We start from the raw sequence: 20634 nt of genomic DNA, 5'->3' as shown, positions 1-20634 counted from the left end.
ACCAAAAAACTACAAGACACCATCCTGAAACTTTAATCCAGAAACTATGAGGGCAATGACCACTGGAAACATAAAAAACCGAAAGCCATCCTAACACTCAACGACGAGTAACCACTTCTGCCCATTCAGGGCGAGCTAAAATAGCTCACAAATCTCTCCCATCACTGCTCCCGAAACAGACAACAGGGAATATGAAAAGCGTCAAGCTTCACCCTCTGCTCCATATATGTCCTGCGTCCATAAGACATATGAGGATTAGTAGATGAATCGAAAAAATATCATCGCTAATCTCACAGGAGGAAGAGAGAGGTATAATGACGGATATGGTTATATTTAACCGTTTATCATTCCCATCACATATACAAGATATTTATACTGTATTATACAATACAATTCAATGTACAATATTATACAATACAATTCAAGTTTTGCAATTCAGTGTACAATATTATATAATACAGTTCAAGTATTACTATCATTTTCTGTTGGTAATTACAATTATTTTTAGCTATTTATTTTGTTACAGTTAATATATGTTTCCTTATATATACAAATAGAGTAAAATACATTTCCAATAGTTTTCGTAGTTTATAATAAGTTACTAGTTTTAGTGATAAAGTAATGTTAGTTTGTGTATTTATGTGTAACCAAGGGCCGTAGCCATACTGGTTACTAGAGAATTAAATTAGTTCGAAACAGTCACCGTATCTATGAGGGCTCACCTTACACGGTTTGATTTGATGTACATGTTAATATATTAATCTCCTAAGTGAATGAACTAGTTAATATATTGGTATTTTAAATGGATATGGTATGTGAGTTATAATGATCTCTTATACTATACGTTTAAAATAATTGTCAACATTCTTTAGTCCCATGAGGTAGTCTTTCAATCTTTTTCTTAATGCATAAGCTGACGTTATAGATTTGATTTCATTTGGGAGCTTATTGTAGCTGCTTGTCGCTAGGTATTCGAAAGATTTATGAAAAATTTCTTTGTATGCCTTGGGTACTATATAAAAAAAAAAAAAAAAAAAAAAAACAGCATGTTCCGGCCGCAGCGTAATCCATAGTGTACATTATATGCCAAGAAATTGTCAGAGTTCCTTTTTGCGTATAATATAATAGTCAACCATAGAGATATAGTTTCAGTAGTGGTAGAATATTATGCATGACAAAAAAGATCGTTGGTTGAACGTGCGAAGTTAGTAGTGGTTACGGCTCTAATTATTCTGTTTCGTATTCTTATTAATGGAAGCAGATTGTTGTAATAATCTCCACCCCAACAGGTGATGCCATAATTGCAGTGAGGAATTTACCCAGGAACAGTATAAGCATCTTAAGAATGCTGCATTTACAATTTTTTGTAACACAATATATTCTGTTAATTATAAACCTAAACTTTATTTGTTAAGAAAGTGGTGTGGGAGTTCCACTTCATATTGCTATCGATATGGAGGCCCAAATACTTGACTGACAGTGGCGAATTCTCCATGCTTGCTGCGCAAGCTCATTAATTGAGAAAGAAGTAATATTTATTTGTTAATAAATGCATGAATTTATAAGCATTCAATTTAGGCTTTTATTTTGTAGACAGAAGATGTCATAAGCTTGCGCGTTAATAATTGAGCTTTGCGTTGTGTATCGAAGGCCGATGCTTGCTCGTCTAGTCAAAGCTACCTTGGCTTGCTCGTCTAGTCAAAGCTACCTTGGCTTGCTCGGTTGTAGGAGCTTCCAGGTCCTTGCTGCAGCACTGTGATTTCATGCGCGGCATAACCATTTCACGTGGTCTCACTCTGTTCCTTAAACACATGCCATACGCAGTCAACGTAGCTCTAGCCAGTGAGCTTCAGCCAGCCTTTACAAGTGTACGTGTTGCTTGGGAAAATTAAGTTACAACCAGCTTTTTATGACGATGTTATTGACCAGGTCATAAAGTAGAACCGTAGGGTAGAATTTGTATTCAAGTAGCTAAACTGAAAAATATAGAACATTATTTGTAAAATAAATGTTGTATTTGTATGATTAAATGTACATAAATTTCTAAGTATATAATTTTAAATGATTAGTAATTCATTATTCCGCTAATCACACCTCTCGCTCCCTGAATGATAACAAGAGTAAGCATGAATTTCAAGATCAGCATTCGCCTCTGTTGGCTTTTTTTTTATTTTTTTTTTTTATTAGGCTACAGTTAAAATTTAGGATGTCACTACATTTCCTTTCATACCATTTTATGGTTATATATAGTGGTCTAGCTTTTCTGTTAACGTGAAGTACATATATTTCGTTTTATCGGTATTAATGTTAAGTCCATTATTGCTAAACCATTTGCTTAGTTTTAACATATCACTATTAATCCGATTTTTCAGATCTTCAAGGGTTGTTTCGGTATATATTAATGTCGTGTCGTCGGCGAAGGATATCATGTTGCCAAAAAGTTTGTATTTACATAAATCATTAACGTATATTAAAAATAGGATGGGTCCTAGTACAGACCCTTGCGGGACTCCGTATTTTATTATTTATGTTGCGCTATTGAATGTGCCGTAGCTGGTATATTGTTTTCTATTATTCAGATAGGATCTGAACCTGTCATTAGTAATTCCTCTGATGCCTTATTTGTGTGCATTCCTTTATTTATTCCACTACAAACCGTTTTATGAAACTCCAATACCGCTTTTTCGGTGTTGTATCCAGATCTAAACCCATATTGATTACTTGCGTAAAAGGATATTGTATTTAAATAGCTAAGCGGGTTTTTTTTTTTATTAGAAGTTGAATAACCTCAGAGATTGTGGCACAATAGAATAGATATTGGTCTGTAATTTTTTATTTCATTTCTGTTACCTCCTTTAAATAGCGATACAACTGAAGCAGTCTTTAAGTGTTCTATAAATTTACCGTGTTCAAGGATTTATTAACGATATTTGTAAAGAACTGTAATTCGTATTTAATGATAATGTTTAGTTATTTGACATTTATATTGTCACTTCTCATTTTTTCCCTTTTTTTAATCCTATTTCTACACTGTTTACCTCTTCTTTGTTTACTGTGTAAATACATGGAATTCTTAATCCATGGAAGGTGACTCACGTACTTTGTCTTTTCTTCAGGGTCGAAATCACAACTACCATAGTTTGTCAAGTGATTGTTCATTGTGTTAAGTACATCGATGATGTCATTGCCCTCAGGGAATTCGCGTGTTTTGTGTTAACTATTATCATATTAACCAACTTCCATTCTTTACTTTTATCATTATTACAAGAAAGAAATTTCGAGAGAAGAAAATATTCTTTTGCCTGTATTATTTTTTCCTTTAGGTGTTAAGCGAAATTTTTGTTTTGTAGTCGTGGTCAAACATTAAATTGTAGGATTTTTCCTATGCTTATGATAGAGCTTCTCTTTTGTCCTTATCATATTTTTTAGTTCATCTGCTATCCAGTGTGTGTGAACATCCTTTTTGTAGTAACTCTTTTGTGATATTGCGATTTGCTGTCTGCATATTTAATCATTTTGATAAATTCCTCATATAGCTGATTTATGTCTAATATGTCGGTTTGAGGCAGTTGATGTTTTATGTAGTTCTCAAATTTATTATAATTGGTGCCTATTTCGAATTTTTTATGACTATCTGCACAGCTCGTGTCAACGCTATTAGGTAAGGATAGTTTCAACAGTATCGAATGGTGATCTGTTATTTTGCTAAAGTAGATTGCAGAGGATACCTCATAGGCCATTCTGTTTCTTATGAATATGTGATCAGTGCAACTTGCTGAGTTGTTCGCTTCTCTCGTATTGCCATCGATGTAAGCAAGAAACCCATTAGTAGATAATATATCCTTTAGTTTTTACTATTACTCTTATAAAGGTTCAAATTTATATCCCCCACTAGTATGACATTGTCGCGTTTTAAGGTTTTTAGGACATTATTTAGCTCTGATAGAAAGATATTAACTGGGCCATCGTGTGCACGGTATATAGTAAATATAAGTATATTCATTTCTGTGTCATAAATCATTACAGTTTCAGCGCTTTGCATTTTTGATTCCAGTCTATGAAATTTATAAATATTTTTTCTAGCGTATAGAATTAATCCACCTGAACGATTATAGTAGCGACAATCATAATACGTGTCGTAATCTGCGAGAGAATAACGATCAACCTCAAGTTGTTTGGTCCATATTTCACTTAACACGTTCATTGCCAATCACGCGATATCGCGCGGTGCGAGTTCTCACCACACGGCCGATCACGCGTTATCGCGTTGACGTCGCTAACTAAATAAAAAAATAAAAAAAATTTGCCCACCACACGAAATTCCAATTTTCAGCTTGGCAATGAACGATATCGCGCGATCACGCAATGCGAGTTCTCACCAAACGGCTGATCACGCGTTATCGCGTGGATGTCGTTAACTAAATAAAAAAATATAAAAAAATTTGGCCACCACACGAAATTCCAATTTTCAGCTTGGCAATGAAAGTGTTAAGACTAGTACATCTATATATGATGGGATTTCTGCGAAAAGTAACATTAAATTATCAAAATTTGACCTTGTAGACCTAATATTGACATGATATATGTTGAAATTCTTGGATTAGTAGTAGTGTCAAAAAAGTTTTTACGGATGTTGTACAAGCCATTAGGAAAAAGAAAACCAGGACATCCTCTTAAACGATGACTTCTAAGGCCGGAACAGGCCATGCTAGGCCTAAATTCTTGATACGCATGATGAGATTATATAGTTTTTTACAGTTTACAGTTGCATCAGAATCTAAGCTATTTATGTGGAATCTTAAATCCATTTAGGTCTTTATTGTTCCCGTTATTCATAGGTAACATTTAGATTTCCTGCCTTCTTTGACTGAGGTCTTTCGGTGTTTATATTCGACCACTTTTGTGTTGCAATTCTTTCTAATGAATAAAAACACACACGTATACATGGAAAGCTTCCGAACGAAATACCAGGATAAGGAAACAATAAGTTCGCCCACTGATTATAGATCCTTCGACACTTCTGCGCATGTCAGAAAAGGAGAATCCATTCCGATAATAGGATAATCAATCTGTCTTCTGGGATGAGTTTGTTTATTATTACAGGTCGGAAAAATTAACTTTTCTTTTACGAGCATTGCTGTTTTTAAAGTGTAACTATTTTGCTTGTATAACAGTTGGAAAAATGTACGTAGAGTATTAACAAAATTTAAAAATGTATAGCATAAAACAAAAATTTAACTAAGTTTATTTTTGAGAAAGTTTTCTATAAAATAAAAATAATTATACAGAAAAACAGAAATTTTTTCAAATGAACTTATATATTCTAAACTTACAGTTGGGAGAACTGAGACACTTTAATGTCCTAAACCGATTAATTATTTATGACTTGTTGTGACTCTTTTAACAAACCCATGCAAAAAAATGTTGGGAAAAAAACGATTATCAAATCCTTTTAATCTTCAGAGTCATCTGAATCGGTGTGCGAATCGCCATCACTTTCACTTAAACAGATCACCAAAGATTCGCATAATTCTTCGATAATTCCGTCTCTGTCCCAATACATATTTTCCAAAGAGGTGACAGGAGAGCAATATTTTCCCTAGTTTTGAACTGTAATACTTTCAATCGCCTGTTCTGAAAGCTTAAAAAGTTTCAACATGTCAATATCCCCAGTTACGTTGCGATGGCGAATGAAACTTTTCACTTCTGTTCAAACATACTCAATAGCATTAATATCGCAATGATATGGTGGTAGCCTCAAAGCTAGAAATCCATGCTCTTTGAGCATCGTGTCGAATTTAAATAGTTTAGTTGTGGGCGAGTTTCTTTTGACCAAATTAAGCAATTCAATTTTTCGCATATTTGGGGAATGAGAAATGATATTTGCAGAGAGCCAATCCATAAGAACTTGCTTCTTATTAGAACCAATTTGGAACTTGTTTAATCGAATAGGGTGATATGAAGCATCGCAGAATTCATTTGCCCATGGTAATCTCCAGTAGTTGAATTGGCTTTGTATAGTAAGTTTGAATTCGGTAAAAAAAACCATTTCTCCACCCGCACAAAATTATTATGCGCCGCGAGGCATTTCCGGTTTGTAGCACTGCACATTCTTCTTTAGACTGCCAACATTTTCCATAAGTTAAATTACTATCAATCCAAGTTTCATCTAGATACACGTTCGGTCTTTTCCCCTCCCTGAAACGACTTATTGCTCTCAAATACTGCGTTCTAGATAAAACAATGTCACTTCGCTCCATGATAAGTTTCCTTTTATTCTGGGACTTTTTAAAACAAAATCCGATTTCATGAAGTATTTTCCTTAAAGTTTCTCTTTTCCAAGAAAAATAAATATTTTCTTTAAGCACAGGAATCAATTTCGGAACAGTTGGCACTCTTTTCTCGACCACGTAAAATTCGTGAATAGTTCTTCTTATACATATACACAGCGACAGACAAGAAAGCACGTGATTTCGCATGCTGGCGACCAATTCGTACATCCTTCATTTCTTTCTCCCCTTCAGCATGAATCGACTATTCTTGGCAAAATGCCAATGAGAGACCTACAAACAGTTGGCGAACTTATATCCATGCATATTTGACTGCACCACTTGCTCTCATTTGTTTTGCTTCATAAAGGAGTTGCTTATTGAGTTTGGTCAAGTGTTCGTTTACGTAGACGTCACCAGTTTTAACTGTTCATCAAATTGTTGAGCTGTAATCTTGAGTTTTCTTGCTTCCGTCATCCATTTATTTTTAGTATTCTAGATTTCTAGTTTGATATCTGTTTTTCTGCTGGTGGATGCTCTGTGAGGTGCAAGATGTCTTCCCTTTTTACTCCAAGTAGATTGACCAGTTTTTCAGTTATAATATGCAAGTTTTCATTCTGAGCTTCTGGTAGACCGTTTAATTTGATATTGTTCAACCTGTAGCACTGCTGAATTTCATTAACTTCGCATTTCAGTTCGTTCATTTGAGCTTTTAGTATTTTATTTTCGTTTGTTAGTTCTGTGTTTTTAGTGCACAGATCCTTAATTAGTTTTGCACTGCATTCGGCTTTGTTCTTTAGATCCTGAATGCATGCAAAACTATACTCCAATGATGCTTTCAGTTCATTTATTTTGGCTTTAAATAGTCCTTCCATCTCCCTTCTTATCGCAGAGTTCTCGTCTTTAATTTCTAATTTGATGGCGTTTAGGTCTTCTAAAATCTGCTCTCTGAAGTTTCTTAGGAAAACTCTCACGTCAGCCTCTCCGTCGTCTTTGTTTAATGCTTTAGTTAAATCTTAACCGGCGCTACCTCTATTTATTTTACTTGCAGTTTTAAGGTCGTTTTGTCAGAATTATTAATACAGCTCTGGCATTTCCATTTTAATTTCTTGTCCTTAGACATTTTACGAAAGTTAGATTCTGTTACACCTATACATCAGGATGATAATATTCGCGACATTCAAGAGAACATTGCAGTACTTCGTTTTTGTCTATCATACCTTTGCAGTTGGTGACGGACATGGCTGTTGACATTGAAGGAGGATTAGCAGGCATCATTGAGGTGAGGATGGCGGTCGTCTCAGCAAGTGGCAACAAGTATTATATGGCGTCAGTGATTGTGGTCTTTGTTCTTCTGCTGTAGCTTGAATTTTGAAGAGCTAGTTTTACAGGAACCACTGGATCGATTTCGATGATTAATGCGTATACTATATGGGCAATAAAGTATCAGATGAAGTAGAAAAGCCCTAGAAATAATGAAATTACGCCAGAAATGATGTTGCATGGTGGCGAGGGAAATATAGACGAACTATAGCGTTGCGTGGAACGAAAGAAAGAGCCAAAATAATGGACAAGATTAATTCTAATCTCTAATAACTCTAAGGTCTATTCTATTCTATTACCCGTTCTCAATAAAATAATAAAATGGCTTCCAAATATTGTTGAACAATTTCTCCAACGAGTCGTGTGAAAAGTACCTGTGACGTTGGATCTTTAATATCCACTATTTCGTTCTTTGGACTTATGATAATATTAACAGGGAAAAAAAAAGAAAACTAATGGGATGAAATGTAAAAATGAGCAAGCAGGATTCTGAAAAGACAAGAATACTGTACATCAAATATTAATGTTAAGATAAATTGACGAAAAATCTCGCCATAAAAATAAAATTATTTGTACCTGCTTTGTTAATTTTCATAAAGCATCCGAAGGTGGCATGGGCTGTATTGGAATCTTATGGACTGGATGGGAACCTAATATGTCTATCGCAGAAAGCTGTTGTGAGAAACTGGAAGGTATGATAGTTCCGGAACAAGTGGCACGATACACGGAGATCCAATATCCCTGAGAATCATTAATATGCTTTTGTAAAGGAGAATGAATGAAATTACTAGAAAATCTGGGAAGGAAGAACATTCAGTTCAAAGTACAAAAAAGGAATAACGTAAATTTGAAGATGACATATTGAAGCATATTTCCTTCTTCTCATCAAGGATTAGGTATTTGCCTGTTCTGACTTCACTGGTCTTTCATCTCGTAGCTGGTCTCTCTCTCTCTCTCTCTCTCTCTCTCTCTCTCTCTCTCTCTCCCCTTTTTGGTCTATATCTATCAACCTCTTTTGTCAATCGATATCTTTCCATTTAAGACAGATGTTCCTTCCATTTCTCTCTCTATATTCCTTGATCTTTTCATTTATGTTATAAAAATTTCGTGCATCCTTTAATTGTTATTAAAAAAATATCATCTCTGTACCTTCTATTGAAGATGGAGATATGGGTTGATAATTAAAATTAAAAAAAAAATAAGTAAATAACGATGTTTGGAAAGAAGAGAACGAAAAAAGCAAATTATTAGATAAGATATTGGATAGTAAATTCGGAAATAAATCTATAAACAATGGACAAAATATAAAAAACCAAATCAGTGAATCTTGCCACGAAGCTGAGACTGCTGGAAGCATGCATTTCACAAGCACGCTCTGTACTTGTGGTATGTGGATAATGGTCAGACACTCTGCGAGATCATTGGCATTCGAAAGAATATACGATTATTCGAACTAGTTGGATGCAAAATTAACCGATGAAGAACTGTATATAAAAATAAAAAGAATCTATTGTAGAGAAGGGTATGAAAGGTGAAGTTTTTTGACATATCTGCAGCATGGATGACAGCAGCAAGATCAAAATCTTGATACTATACTGGCACAAACTGCATATAAACAACAGTAGAACTGCGCTACAGACAGTGCCTCATTACGCTAATTGCTCGCATCATTGTATCCATTGCATCATCTCCTGATACTATGACACTTTGGTAAACACAGTGCTGCTAGCATCCTTCACTCTCCTAAGTGCTATAAGATGGATTTTTACTATTTTTTTATACAAAAGGGAATTGTATAGGATTGTTAATGATAATATTAAATATTACATGCAAATATAAATAAATTAGTAAATATATTTATATATCGAGAAAAAAATTGAGGATGCTGTAGTTCCGTAGTGCCTATGCAGCTCAACGTCAGCAGAATTTCTAATTCCTCGGCAGTTTTGTGACGATGATAGTGAGGTGGCTTAAGTGATCTGCTTGTGTTGTGGATTTGGAGTGACAAATGCTATAATGTTGCTCACTGATTAGTATTCCTGCAGATAGTGATCAGTTGATTGTGGTAATGTTATCTGGTATTTTTTAATGAAACGAAGAGATGGGACCAAATGTTATTGCAGTGTTTCATGGAAATTTTTTAAAAAGTGTAATTTCTTAATTATGAATCACAAACTAGTAGGTCTTAGCAAGTCACTAAAGGACACGGTTTTTCTCCTACAAAGTTGTGTATATAATTGAAATTAAAGTTGGTCGATTGGTAGAGCCTCTGCTACTAATGGCTCAGTTAAATAAGTTTGAGCGCGGTTAGTAGTTGGATGGGAACGAATCGTTCGATGCTGTTGGCACACTCTCCCTCGATGAGTCTTTGGACTCCCTGGAGGTGTCAAATAATAATAATAATAATAATAATAATAATAAAAAAATCCCTAAACCTATAGTATTTCAGCCATGGTCTTGTCGCAAAATCCTGAAAATAATAATTAGCAAGGAAGTTAGCTGTCACTGACAATGACAGCTATGGAATAACAATCTTCAGATTTCAAAAAAAAAATTAGGACTAGCAAGCTCCATCTACTCTCATTAAAATTAAATTAATTAAAGATTTTTTAATATAGATACATTCGAGAAATACTATCAAGACGAACGAGACGTTATCTTAACTATTGGAGATCTAATTTCCTCATTGCGAAGAACTAAAAGAGGTATGAACTGCACTGTTCCGATTACAGTAAGATGTGATTTAATAAGTTCAGTGATTCAAGAAATGGAAAATAATAAAGAATCAAGAAGGGCAGCAGTATGTTTGCATAATGTTATGATAGGACTGTCAGAGAAAGCTGTAAGTACTGAATGGCAGACATTTCACGAAGAGGCTTGGAAATGAACCAGAACGTGTAACCGTCATTGTATCAGGAGGTTGTTTCTCTTCTGAATTTAAAAGAAAAAGATATTTGTACTTGTTTGGCACTTATACACTTTGGTGTAAATTACAAAGTGAAACTGTAGTTTTTAACTCGAGTAACTTGCGACCAGGGGCGGCTCGTGCATAGGCACTGCGGAACTGCAGCACCCCAATTTTTCTTGATATATAAATATATTTACTAATTTATTTATATTTTCTTGTAATATTTAATATTATGATTAACCATCCTATACATTTCTCTTATTTTGTATAAAAAATAATAAAAATCCATCTTGTTGCACTTAGGAGGACGAAGGACGCTAGCAGCACTGTGTTTACCATAGTGTCATTGTATCAGGAGATGATGCGAGCTATTAGCCTAATGCGGAACTGTTCGTCGCGCAGTTCAACTGTTGTTTATATGCAGTTTTCGCCAGTAGTAGAGTGGTGCTTATCGTGTTTATTCCGTCTCTTTAAATAATTAATTGTAATGTCCAAAAATCGTAATTAAAAGAATGGATTTTATTTTTAAGTAATTTTGAATTACACTAAACTGTATAATTTTATCGATAATACACAATATTGAATTTTATTGAATTAAATTCAATAATATTGAATTTTACCATAATTTTGATATTTTATCCAAACGCCTGTATACTGTTAACTGTTAACTTAAATGGCGAGATGGACGTCAATCCCTTGGATTTTTATCTCTTCATCGCTAGATTGTGATTATTGATAGTGAGAAATTTTTGAGCGCGTGGCTCGCCCGAATTAGGACTATTTAGAATCGTTTGATGCGATGATCAGAGCTGCCTTCGGGCGTTTGTGTCTCCATCTGTCGTTTTCATCATAATTTGATGCATTACGAATGAGTTAACTGGGATGGAGTGATGCCTGGGCGAAGTACTTGGCAGCAGTCTGGTTGAGATACGAAGGTGTCTGGCATGTTTCCGTCTTGGTGGAGGAGAGCATTCCTAACAAACCACGGGGCGTCGAAGATCATTCGGAGGCATTTATTTTGTGGTACCTGTAGTCTTTTGATGTTGCTGGGGGAGGTATGGCTCCATGCCGGCGATCCGTACGTTAGTATGGGTCTGATGATTGTTTTGTATATGGTTAGTTTGTTTTCTGTACTGACTTTGCTTCTTCTGTTGAGTAACGGGTAGAGTTGAGCTATTGCTGAGTTGGCTTTGTTGCAGGCATGTGAGATGTGGGGGTTGAGGCTGAATCGGTTATCCAGTTTGATTCCCAGATATTTTACTTCTTTTTGCCATGGGATATCAGTGTTGAACATCGTGACTGCTCCGTGGTGGGTTGCTTTCCTTCTTGTAAAGAGTATGGCCGTATTCTTGTCGGAATTGACATATATTCTCCATTTCTGAAACCATTCTTCAAGATTTGTCGCTGCGTCTTGTAGTCGTTGTGTGGCCTGAGTGATCTGGTCAGTATTGCCATGTCGTCTGCATGGAAAGCCATGGTGGTTGATGCTGTGTTTGGTATGTCTGAGATGAAAATGTTGAAGAGTAGCGGCGATAGGAGGGAGCCCTGCGGGACACCTGCTGTGATGCTTCTCATGGAGGATCTGAGGCTACGTAGCTTAACTTGAAATTTTCGGTCTTTCAGATAGGATTCCATGATTTTGGCGAGGTTTAGTGGGTATTAGCAGCTATTAGTTTGTGGATAAGGCCTTTGTGCCATACTTTGTCAAAGGCTTTCGCCACATCCAGGAAGATTGCACATGTGTGTTGTTTCCAATTGTATCCAGTAGTTATGAATTCTATAAGTCTGTGGACCTGTTGGGTTGTGCAGTGGCCTTTGCGAAATCCGAATTGTTCTTTTGGGATTAGGTCGATCTTGTCCGTTTCGTTTTGTAGGCAGTTCAGAATTATCTTTTCCGCGATTTTTCCCAGATTTGATAGGAGGCTGATAGGTCTGTAGTCCTGGGGAAATTGAGGTGCTTTTACAGGTTTGTGGATGAGGATTACATCTGCCCGTTTCCAGCGAGTGGGGAAGTAGTTGAGTCTTAGCATCGCGTTGATGATCGCCACTAGATGCATAACTTTTATGGTGGAGTGCTTTTATGGCTTGGTTTGAAATCTCGTCAGGACCTGGGGCCTTTCTGTTGTTGACGCTCTTGATGATTTGGTGTACTTCCTTTGGTGTAGCGTAGCTTGTGTTTTCTTGACTGCTGGTTTGATGGAGTGCACAGCGGACATGCCTGTGTATTTTTTCAACGAAGTGCAAGTCCGCATGCACATAATTTGGGCTGAATTGCAGTTTCAGGGCGTCCATAAAGGCTTCTGCTTTCTCGTCGTCTCGGTAGGCCATGCCCCTTTCTCCCTGGATTGGCTGAATGTTGGGACGGTCGCTGCGAACGGCTTTAGTCATTTTTCACAATGAGTCGTCTTTGGTGTTTAAGGAGCTTAGCTTCTTCTCCCACAGCTGGTTCTTGTGATCTTTGATCGCATATTGGACTAGGTTTGTTGCCCTGTTTAGCTCGTCTATCCTGGGGGGGGGAGCAGTGTTGTATGGTAACGGCGTCTGATCCTGTTTTTGCTGTGGATGAGCTTTAGAATCTCTTCTGGGAGCAGGTTGGCTTGAGCTGGAGTGGTAAAGGTGGAAGCTGCTGCTTGGCCAGCTTGGATTGTGCTTTCCAGTTTTCTGATCGCTGTATCTATTTCTTTTGGTGAGGAGATGGTTTGAACAGGTCCTGTGTGGTTGCGGAGAGTAGCGTTCAGCTTTTTGAAATTTGTGGAAGACTGCCTGGGGATGATTTCTGTTTCCCCGCTTAGGCTTAGTAGTACTGGATTGTAGTCGGAGCTAAGATCATTGACTACCTGTAACTGGAATTGGTGCGAGGTGTTCCTAAAAATGGCTATATCCAGCACATCAGGTCTTCCCAGCGGTCCATAGTGTGTTGGTGCGGTGGGACCTGCTATGATGTTGTTTCTTGTCATGGCGAACGTGTGTAGGCTCTTCCCGTTGTTGTTGGAGTTCCTACTGTGCCATGTAGGATGTTTTGCGTTTAGGTCTACCGCCACAATTGTTGCTTCGTTTGTGTCGAGGAGCTGGGAGAGATCCGAGGCTAATAGTGGTTTGCGTGGAGGGTTGTAGACTGAATATAGCTTTAGGTTACCTGCATTGTTGGTGTGTATCTCAATTCCAGTTTCTTCCAGGTGTGTAGTCGTTGTCTTCTTGATCTCGTTGTATTTTATGTCTTTTTTGACAAAGATAGCCGTTGCACCTCCTCTGGCATTGAGTCTGTCATTCCTAAGTAGTGCGTGGTTCCTTAGTTTGGGGTTGTCGCGGGGCCGAAGTGCGTCTCGTTGATTAAGAGGATGTATATTCTATGTTTTGCTGTAAATTCTTGTAGTTCCAGGAGTTTGTTGTTTAGGCCGTTGGCATTCCAAAATGCGATCTGTATGAAGTTGTTCGAACCAGGTGTATTATTCATTGCTTATCATTGTGAAGATGACTTGAGTGTTTTTTAAGAACTTGTTTGTATCACTCTGATTGGGGTTGGTCTTGCTGAAAGCCGTTAGCATCTCCCCTAGGCTGGCAGCTAGGATAGCAGCTGTGTTCTGACTGTTGGGCATAGGTTCTGCTGATTTAGCCTTTGAGGTGACTGCTGCAGTATATGAGCTGCGTGATGTTCGCTGATAGATTCCTTCTTCAAGGTGTGTTGCACGTTTTTGAGCTGGTGGAGTGCCTGCTTTTCTATTTCTTGCCAGGTTATCTGGGTGGAGAGTGCAGCCTCTATAGTTGGCTGGGTGTGGGCCGCCGCAGTTTGCACGTGTGGCTGGAGTTGTGCGTGGTTTGGAGCATGTGTGAGTAGGGTGACTGTCCCCGCACTTCACACATTTGTACTCCGCTCTGCACAGTTTCTGTGCGTGCCCATATCTCTGGCAACGATGGCATTGTCTTACTATTGCTTTCTTTCTGAGTGGTTCTGTTTTAATCCTGAGATTGCAAACTATTTTGAGATCATAAATCTCTCTTTGTTCCTTACTCATTTCCACGAGAACCAGCGGCATGGGAAGTTTCTCTACCCGGTACATTCTTGATATTTTTATGGGCTCCAGTGCTTGAGATCTAAGGTCGATGGCTATTTCTTCGGACGTGATTTCTTCTACCAGTCCTCTGATGACAACTTTTAGGTTTTTTCGCTTTTCAGTTCAAAAGTGTGGTATGGGGTCTTTAGCTCGTCATTAACTTTGTTAGCCGACGGTAGTCTGATGTCCCTTCGGGCTGGACACGGACTCCTTCATCGGAGTTTTTGGCTGTTTTGAATTTAATCTCGGAGTTTCTCATGGCTTCCGAAATTGTCGACCATTGTTTTTTGTCTCTTAAGATTACTGGCGGGACTCGTTCTTTGATTTATGGCGCTGTGTCCATTGACTGGTGTTCGGTTCTTCGGGTAGTGTCGTTTTTTTTCTGCTCACCGTTTGGTAGTCGTCTGGTTCTTCCGGGGTCTGAGTATCTGTGGCTGGGTTGTTGTCTCTTGTGTTATCTTGAAAAGTGGTGGGGAGAGGTTCTGAAGGTTGATAGTCTTCAGATTCGACTTCCACGATTTGATTTGTTGGATCTCTACTTTACCCGGCCATTTTGTATGTAGCAGGTTTCCTACATATCGGAAAATTGCAAGCAGCTGCTTAAAGTCTAGTTCATCGTATGGACTGTTCATGATGATTAAGACTAGTCTGCAGTTTGCTGTACAATATTCAGAATCACTATACTTTGTGCTCACCTGTCTCAATCTTTACCTTTACCTTACCTTACCCACTTACCTGAAATTTTGGCATCTGCAATATATATTTCTTATTCTTATATTAATAAAATGTTCTCAAATAACTCCCACTTATCCTTATCCTTCTAATCTTCCTTCAATTCTGCTGGCTTCCGAATCGAATTTCCTCCTCTAGCACTCAACTGAGGTAAAAAAAATCTCCCTCCTGATTCTAATACCTAATCCGGTTCTCGTCTCGGCCTCCAATACACATGTATACACTGTACTTACAGTGTGTATGTATATTTCGAAAGTTGCAGCATCCCCGCGATTTCAAGCCACGAGCTGCCACTGCTTGCGACATATAGAATTGTACTTTTCTTAGATGGGCCGATCCAAATGAGTAAGCTCTCCCCTCCCCTACCGTCTTCCTGGGAGATGACGGATGAATGGTGAATAACAAACTCAACGTCAGCAGAATTTCAAATAGGCACCATGAATATGAGAAGCATCAATACAAAACAAACGAACAGGCAAAAGACCTAGAGAAATAACATGTGCACATGATTAGTATTACTGGGATAAAGAAGACAAAATCGAGTGGTATCCTGCTAATAATAAACATAGATTGTTATATTTAGGCTACAATAATATCAGGGAAAGGAAGCAGTAGCAGTATATAGAACAAGTACATAAGAAGATGAACTTTGTAGCTGTCGGGCAATTTCAAGTAGAGTTATGTAAATTTCAAAATCATGAATTGAACAGGGGAATGTATTTGTGCTTATGGTCACACAGAATGTTCTCCTACGGAAAAAGTGGAGGAATTTTTTAGACGTTGGGGAAGGTTAGATTGCTCTCATATGATACGAGGTCGTCCTTGTAAGAGATCTTAACGGTACTGTAGGAAATGAATCCCGGACATATTGAAATGTTTTAGAAAAAGTTGGAGAAGAGAATAAATATAATATTCGTAGTAAGTGCTTGGTAGATTTCTGTTTCTCGACATGCATTTCTCATCAATCACAACAGGTTTTTCCAATAAGATCTAGAAATATACATGAAAAGAAGACAAAAAAAGTTGAGTCTTGACTATATTATCGTTGATGTGAAATATTCACACTGGTTAAGGATACACAAGTATACATGGAATTTGAAATTGCAATTGATCAATTATTAGTTTTGAGCAGGATAGGAATTAATATCATATAGAAAGAAACTATGTAAAAAAAGGGCATCAAAGTATTAAAGTCAGGCTGTTCAAGAGAAAGACTGTACCCCAAATATACAAATCTTATTCATGAAAAAAAATGAAACAATTTTCTTGGTTTTTGAAAACAAAAACAAGTAATTAAATTTTTGCAAGGAAATAACAATTAGATCTCCATTGTGGATACAAGTTGATAATTAAGGATACAGTCCCAGATATCATCCAATATTTCATTAGTCGTAGAGTGCATAATGAAAGATATTCAAAGATAACGATTCTTTTCAAACACATCCACTACATAGCAAATTATCCATCACCTGAATACTGACCAATTCTTGTGAAATCGGATATGTTTCATTTTCGTGTCATTGATAAGTAAGCTATTTTGAATAAATGGTGGAGTTGAACTAGTCACTGATCAGAAATTTTTTTTAAGTATCTATTATATAATTGTCCTGAAATATTTTCGCAACTCTCTTAAGATATCCTTAATTAAAAACAAAGAATAAAGGATAAGTTCAAAAGAAAAAGAGAATAAAGGATAAGTTCATTTTAAGTATATGATGTCTGGCTGCAATAACTTATACTCATGGCATTATTTTAAATCATATTTTAAAAGATACCATTGTTTAATCTTTCGACCATTAGTCTTTAAACATTTATTTTATTTTATTTAAATTAATTTTGATTTGTTTGGGTTTCTCCCTTTGTGTGTGAACAAAATATACACTGGGTTCTCATTGTCCAATAACGGTTAAGCATTTTCTCACGTGAATTTAATTTGCGAACCACCGAGATCCGTTAGCAGCTATACTGCGGGAATCTGTTCTTTTCGTGTGTTGGTGTTTGGTTCGGTTGGTTTTATTATATATAGCTGTAGTTGAAGATTTATAAAAATGGAGGAGCAATCGTATGAAGGTAATTATAATGCTGAGAATCAGGGCTATGGTGATTATACTGAAGGAAATTATACAGAACAATATCAAGATGGAGAAATGGGCGATGCAAGTAACGCTAATGGCGTCATGGACATGCAGGAAGGCGAATCAACTCAGGTCGAAGCTGCCTCCGCTGATGATGCAGCTAAGAATTCTGACGAAGAAGAAAGGTACTTATTAATTTTATTGCGTTTTACCTACAAGTGAGCATTTTGTTAAATATCTTTTAAAAAGATAGTTTCTAATAAAGATACCTTGTTTATTGTACTAAATTTCAATATGGCTCAATTTTCCGACACAATGCTTTTGTGTCGGAAAATGGCGCCTTTTTATCGATCTTTTGTTAGCTATCTCTATCTTTTGTAATCCTGGTATTTTTAAAGTGTAGTTTTCAGTTTTCGATTGGTTTAACATCATAAAAGCTTAATTCATAATTGTGTTGTATTATTTTTTGAATTAAGATGTATGCATATAAATATTTTCTGTAGGTTCAACTCATCGGCTCATTCGGTATGATTATTGAAATCAAGAATGTAAGGATTTATTTGAGAGAGTAATTCTAGATGTTTTTTAAAATGTTGTAAAATGCTATTTTAAACTGTAACTGATTAATCTTATATTGACTAGTATTTTATGCCCATTGATTGTATTTTGGAATTTTTAATTGTATTTTAAATACTAACATAAAGAGCGAGTGCTGTATTCCTTTCAGCCATCAAAAGAATTTATTCATATTTATTTATTTTGTGTGTGTGTGTGTGTGTGTGGAGTTTTCGTGATTTAATTTTGCAAAATTAAATCACGAAATTTGCAAAATAGCCTCAAAATTTTAGATAATGGATAGATATAATTTGTGACTAAGTATTAAATACGTTAAATGGCTTGAAGTGGATAAAGCTACTCAAGTTTAATGTCAAGAATTTAATAACTAATATTTTCCTGCAGGCTTTGAACTATGATGCTCTGAAGCTTTTGAAAATAAGAATAAATTTAAAATTTATTTTACTGCAGGCATTGAACTTTAATGTTCTGAAGCATTGAGAATAAAGATGTAAATTTAAAATTTCCAATCTTAAAGAGAAAGAGATAAAAGTAATTTTTCTCTAAAGGTGAAATGAATAACACCATTTTGATGGGGAATGTGGCTCAGCCTTCTCTAATGCTGACTTTATTTCCAACAGGTTTTCCCTTCTCGACTTCACAGGATCATCATGCAGCCTGAAAGCAATGGTACTTGTGCTGCGCTTTTTATACAAAACCTGTAATGTGCTACATATTGAGAGTAGTACTCTTACATAATTTTGAAACTTAACAGACTAAAATTTAGAATAATGAGTAAAGCAAATTTTACTTACTGAACTTTTCAGTATCAATTCTAATTACTTTCCTTCCAAGATTAATTTTCAGTGGCCACTTAAGCCTAAACGAGCACTTTATGGTCTTCTTGAATGAGTAATGAGAGTAAAGGTAACGTAAATTTTGCCAGATTAGAAGTGTAATAAAATGATGGTTAAAATATATATTCATGCCGGTATTTGTTATACTTTCAGGAAATTGTTCATTGGTGGAATCAGTTGGGACACAGAACAAAGTAAGTTTTTCCCCATCTGCAATTTAAGTTTTCAAATGGGGGGGGGGGGGAGTGTCAATTTTGGCATTATTTTTTGACAATATTCATGATCTCTGTTGTAAGTAAATAGTAAATAATACTTTCAGACTGAAATGAAAAATGTATGCATTAAATTACAGACTAAAATGCCTTGTATATTTGAAGATATTCTGTATTTGTATAAGTGGCATTGAATTTTTCCTGAGGTCTTGAACAGTTATTGAAATTCGGTGAATGATACGAGAGTTAAAGGAAGTTTGAACAAACACGAACTACATTTTATTCTCTTGTTGTTTTCAATGAAAAAAATCATGTCATTCATATTCGTGGGGCTTGTCATTACTTTTTATATAAAAATGAATGTTCTATTGTGCCTGTGTTGATCTTGTCACCTCAGTAAATGAACGTTTAAATACTAACATAAAGAGCGAGTGCTGTATTCATTTCAGCCATCAAAAGTATTTATTCATATTTATTTATTTTGTGTGTGTGTGTGGAGTTTTTGTGATTTAATTTTGCAAAATTAAATCATTTGTTCATGACTATCGAACATAGACTATTTGTTTATGCTGCTCTTTTTGTAATCTGATATAAAGGGATAAGCAAAGCTTTTGTCAGTGCACCCTAGATCAGAATGTGTCTTTTGATTGCAATTCTATTTTTTAATTAAAAATAAAAATATAATGAAGGGATCATGTATATTGCCTACTTTGTTGTATTTTTGGCAATAATGACCTTTGAAATTTGAAGTGGCAATTGCAGATTGTGACAAATGAATATGATATTAATGATAAGTAAAATTACGGAGACTCCATTAGAGATGTGAATACAGAAATTAAAGCATAAAAATAATAGGATATTATTAAAAGATGAGAATAAATCCAGTAATGAATGACGATATTAATAAATACACTATAGAACATGGAAAATTGAAGAATTAAATCCCAGAATGTAAACTAAAGGATAAGAAAGGAATGTAAAAGCCTTGAAAGTAAAAATATATGATGAAAGATCAATTTTTACAATGTGTTTTTCTTCAAATTCTTTGCATTTACTAGTTTATTTCCAGAAGATAAGCATAATATAAAATCTCTGAAAATTCATATGTTGTGGCAATAGATTTTACTATGTGCAAATAATTATTATCAAATATGTACCAACCTTCAGTTCTTTGGAAAACTTGATAATCATTCCCTTCTCAAAAGCGCCTTGAGCAGGATAAAACAGAACTTCATATTGAAAAGAGTGCAAGAAAGTTTTTAAGACAAACCAAGGTTGAGCAGTTTTCAGAGATGAACTATAGACCCCCCCCCCCAATTCCATAACATATTTAACAACTTTATGCAATTGTTTATTCTATCTAGCTGTCATGATGCTAAACCAGGCATTTTTATCTATTTCATCTGTTATTACTTGTTTATCAGTTTCCTTATGTCTTATAAGTCTGTTCTCATTATTTGGATATTGTTCTGCATTCTTGTAAACCACATTATCTCAGTGCTCAAATATTTGAATAATCTGCTTTATTTAAAGCATGCTGACTAGTTTCATGCATAGCCATTCCCATCTGTTTCAAAATTGTAGCTTATTGGTGCCAGATGTAGATAAGAGGTTAAGAAAAAAGGTTTGATACATAATCAGTCCTGGTTGG

At 35.9% G+C, this 20634-nt stretch overlaps 1 protein-coding gene across 2 annotated transcripts in view; it reads left to right on the top strand.

The window, feature by feature from the left end:
* Window positions 1-17235: 17235 nt before the first annotated feature.
* LOC150099345 (heterogeneous nuclear ribonucleoprotein D-like) overlaps window positions 17236-20634 on the top strand; it is a 34885-nt gene continuing 31486 nt past the window's right edge. The window contains exons 1-2 of one of the 2 annotated variants that reach the window (XM_090403612.1): window positions 17236-17544; window positions 18925-18965. In XM_090403612.1, the coding sequence (XP_090259738.1) occupies window positions 17333-17544; window positions 18925-18965 (253 nt within the window). In that variant the 5' untranslated portion in view covers window positions 17236-17332. The remainder of the gene's footprint in view (window positions 17545-18924; window positions 18966-20634) is intronic. The other variant, XM_090403611.1, reaches the window with a different exon arrangement.

The sequence above is a fragment of the Typopeltis vanoorti genome, chromosome 14 (assembly GCF_054136105.1).
Source record: "Typopeltis vanoorti isolate ZY-2024b chromosome 14, IOZ_Tvanoo_1.0, whole genome shotgun sequence".
NCBI classification, from domain to species: domain Eukaryota; kingdom Metazoa; phylum Arthropoda; class Arachnida; order Uropygi; family Thelyphonidae; genus Typopeltis; species Typopeltis vanoorti.
Note: the sequence above shows the minus strand (reverse complement) of the source record. Positions and strands in the feature narration are given on the sequence as shown.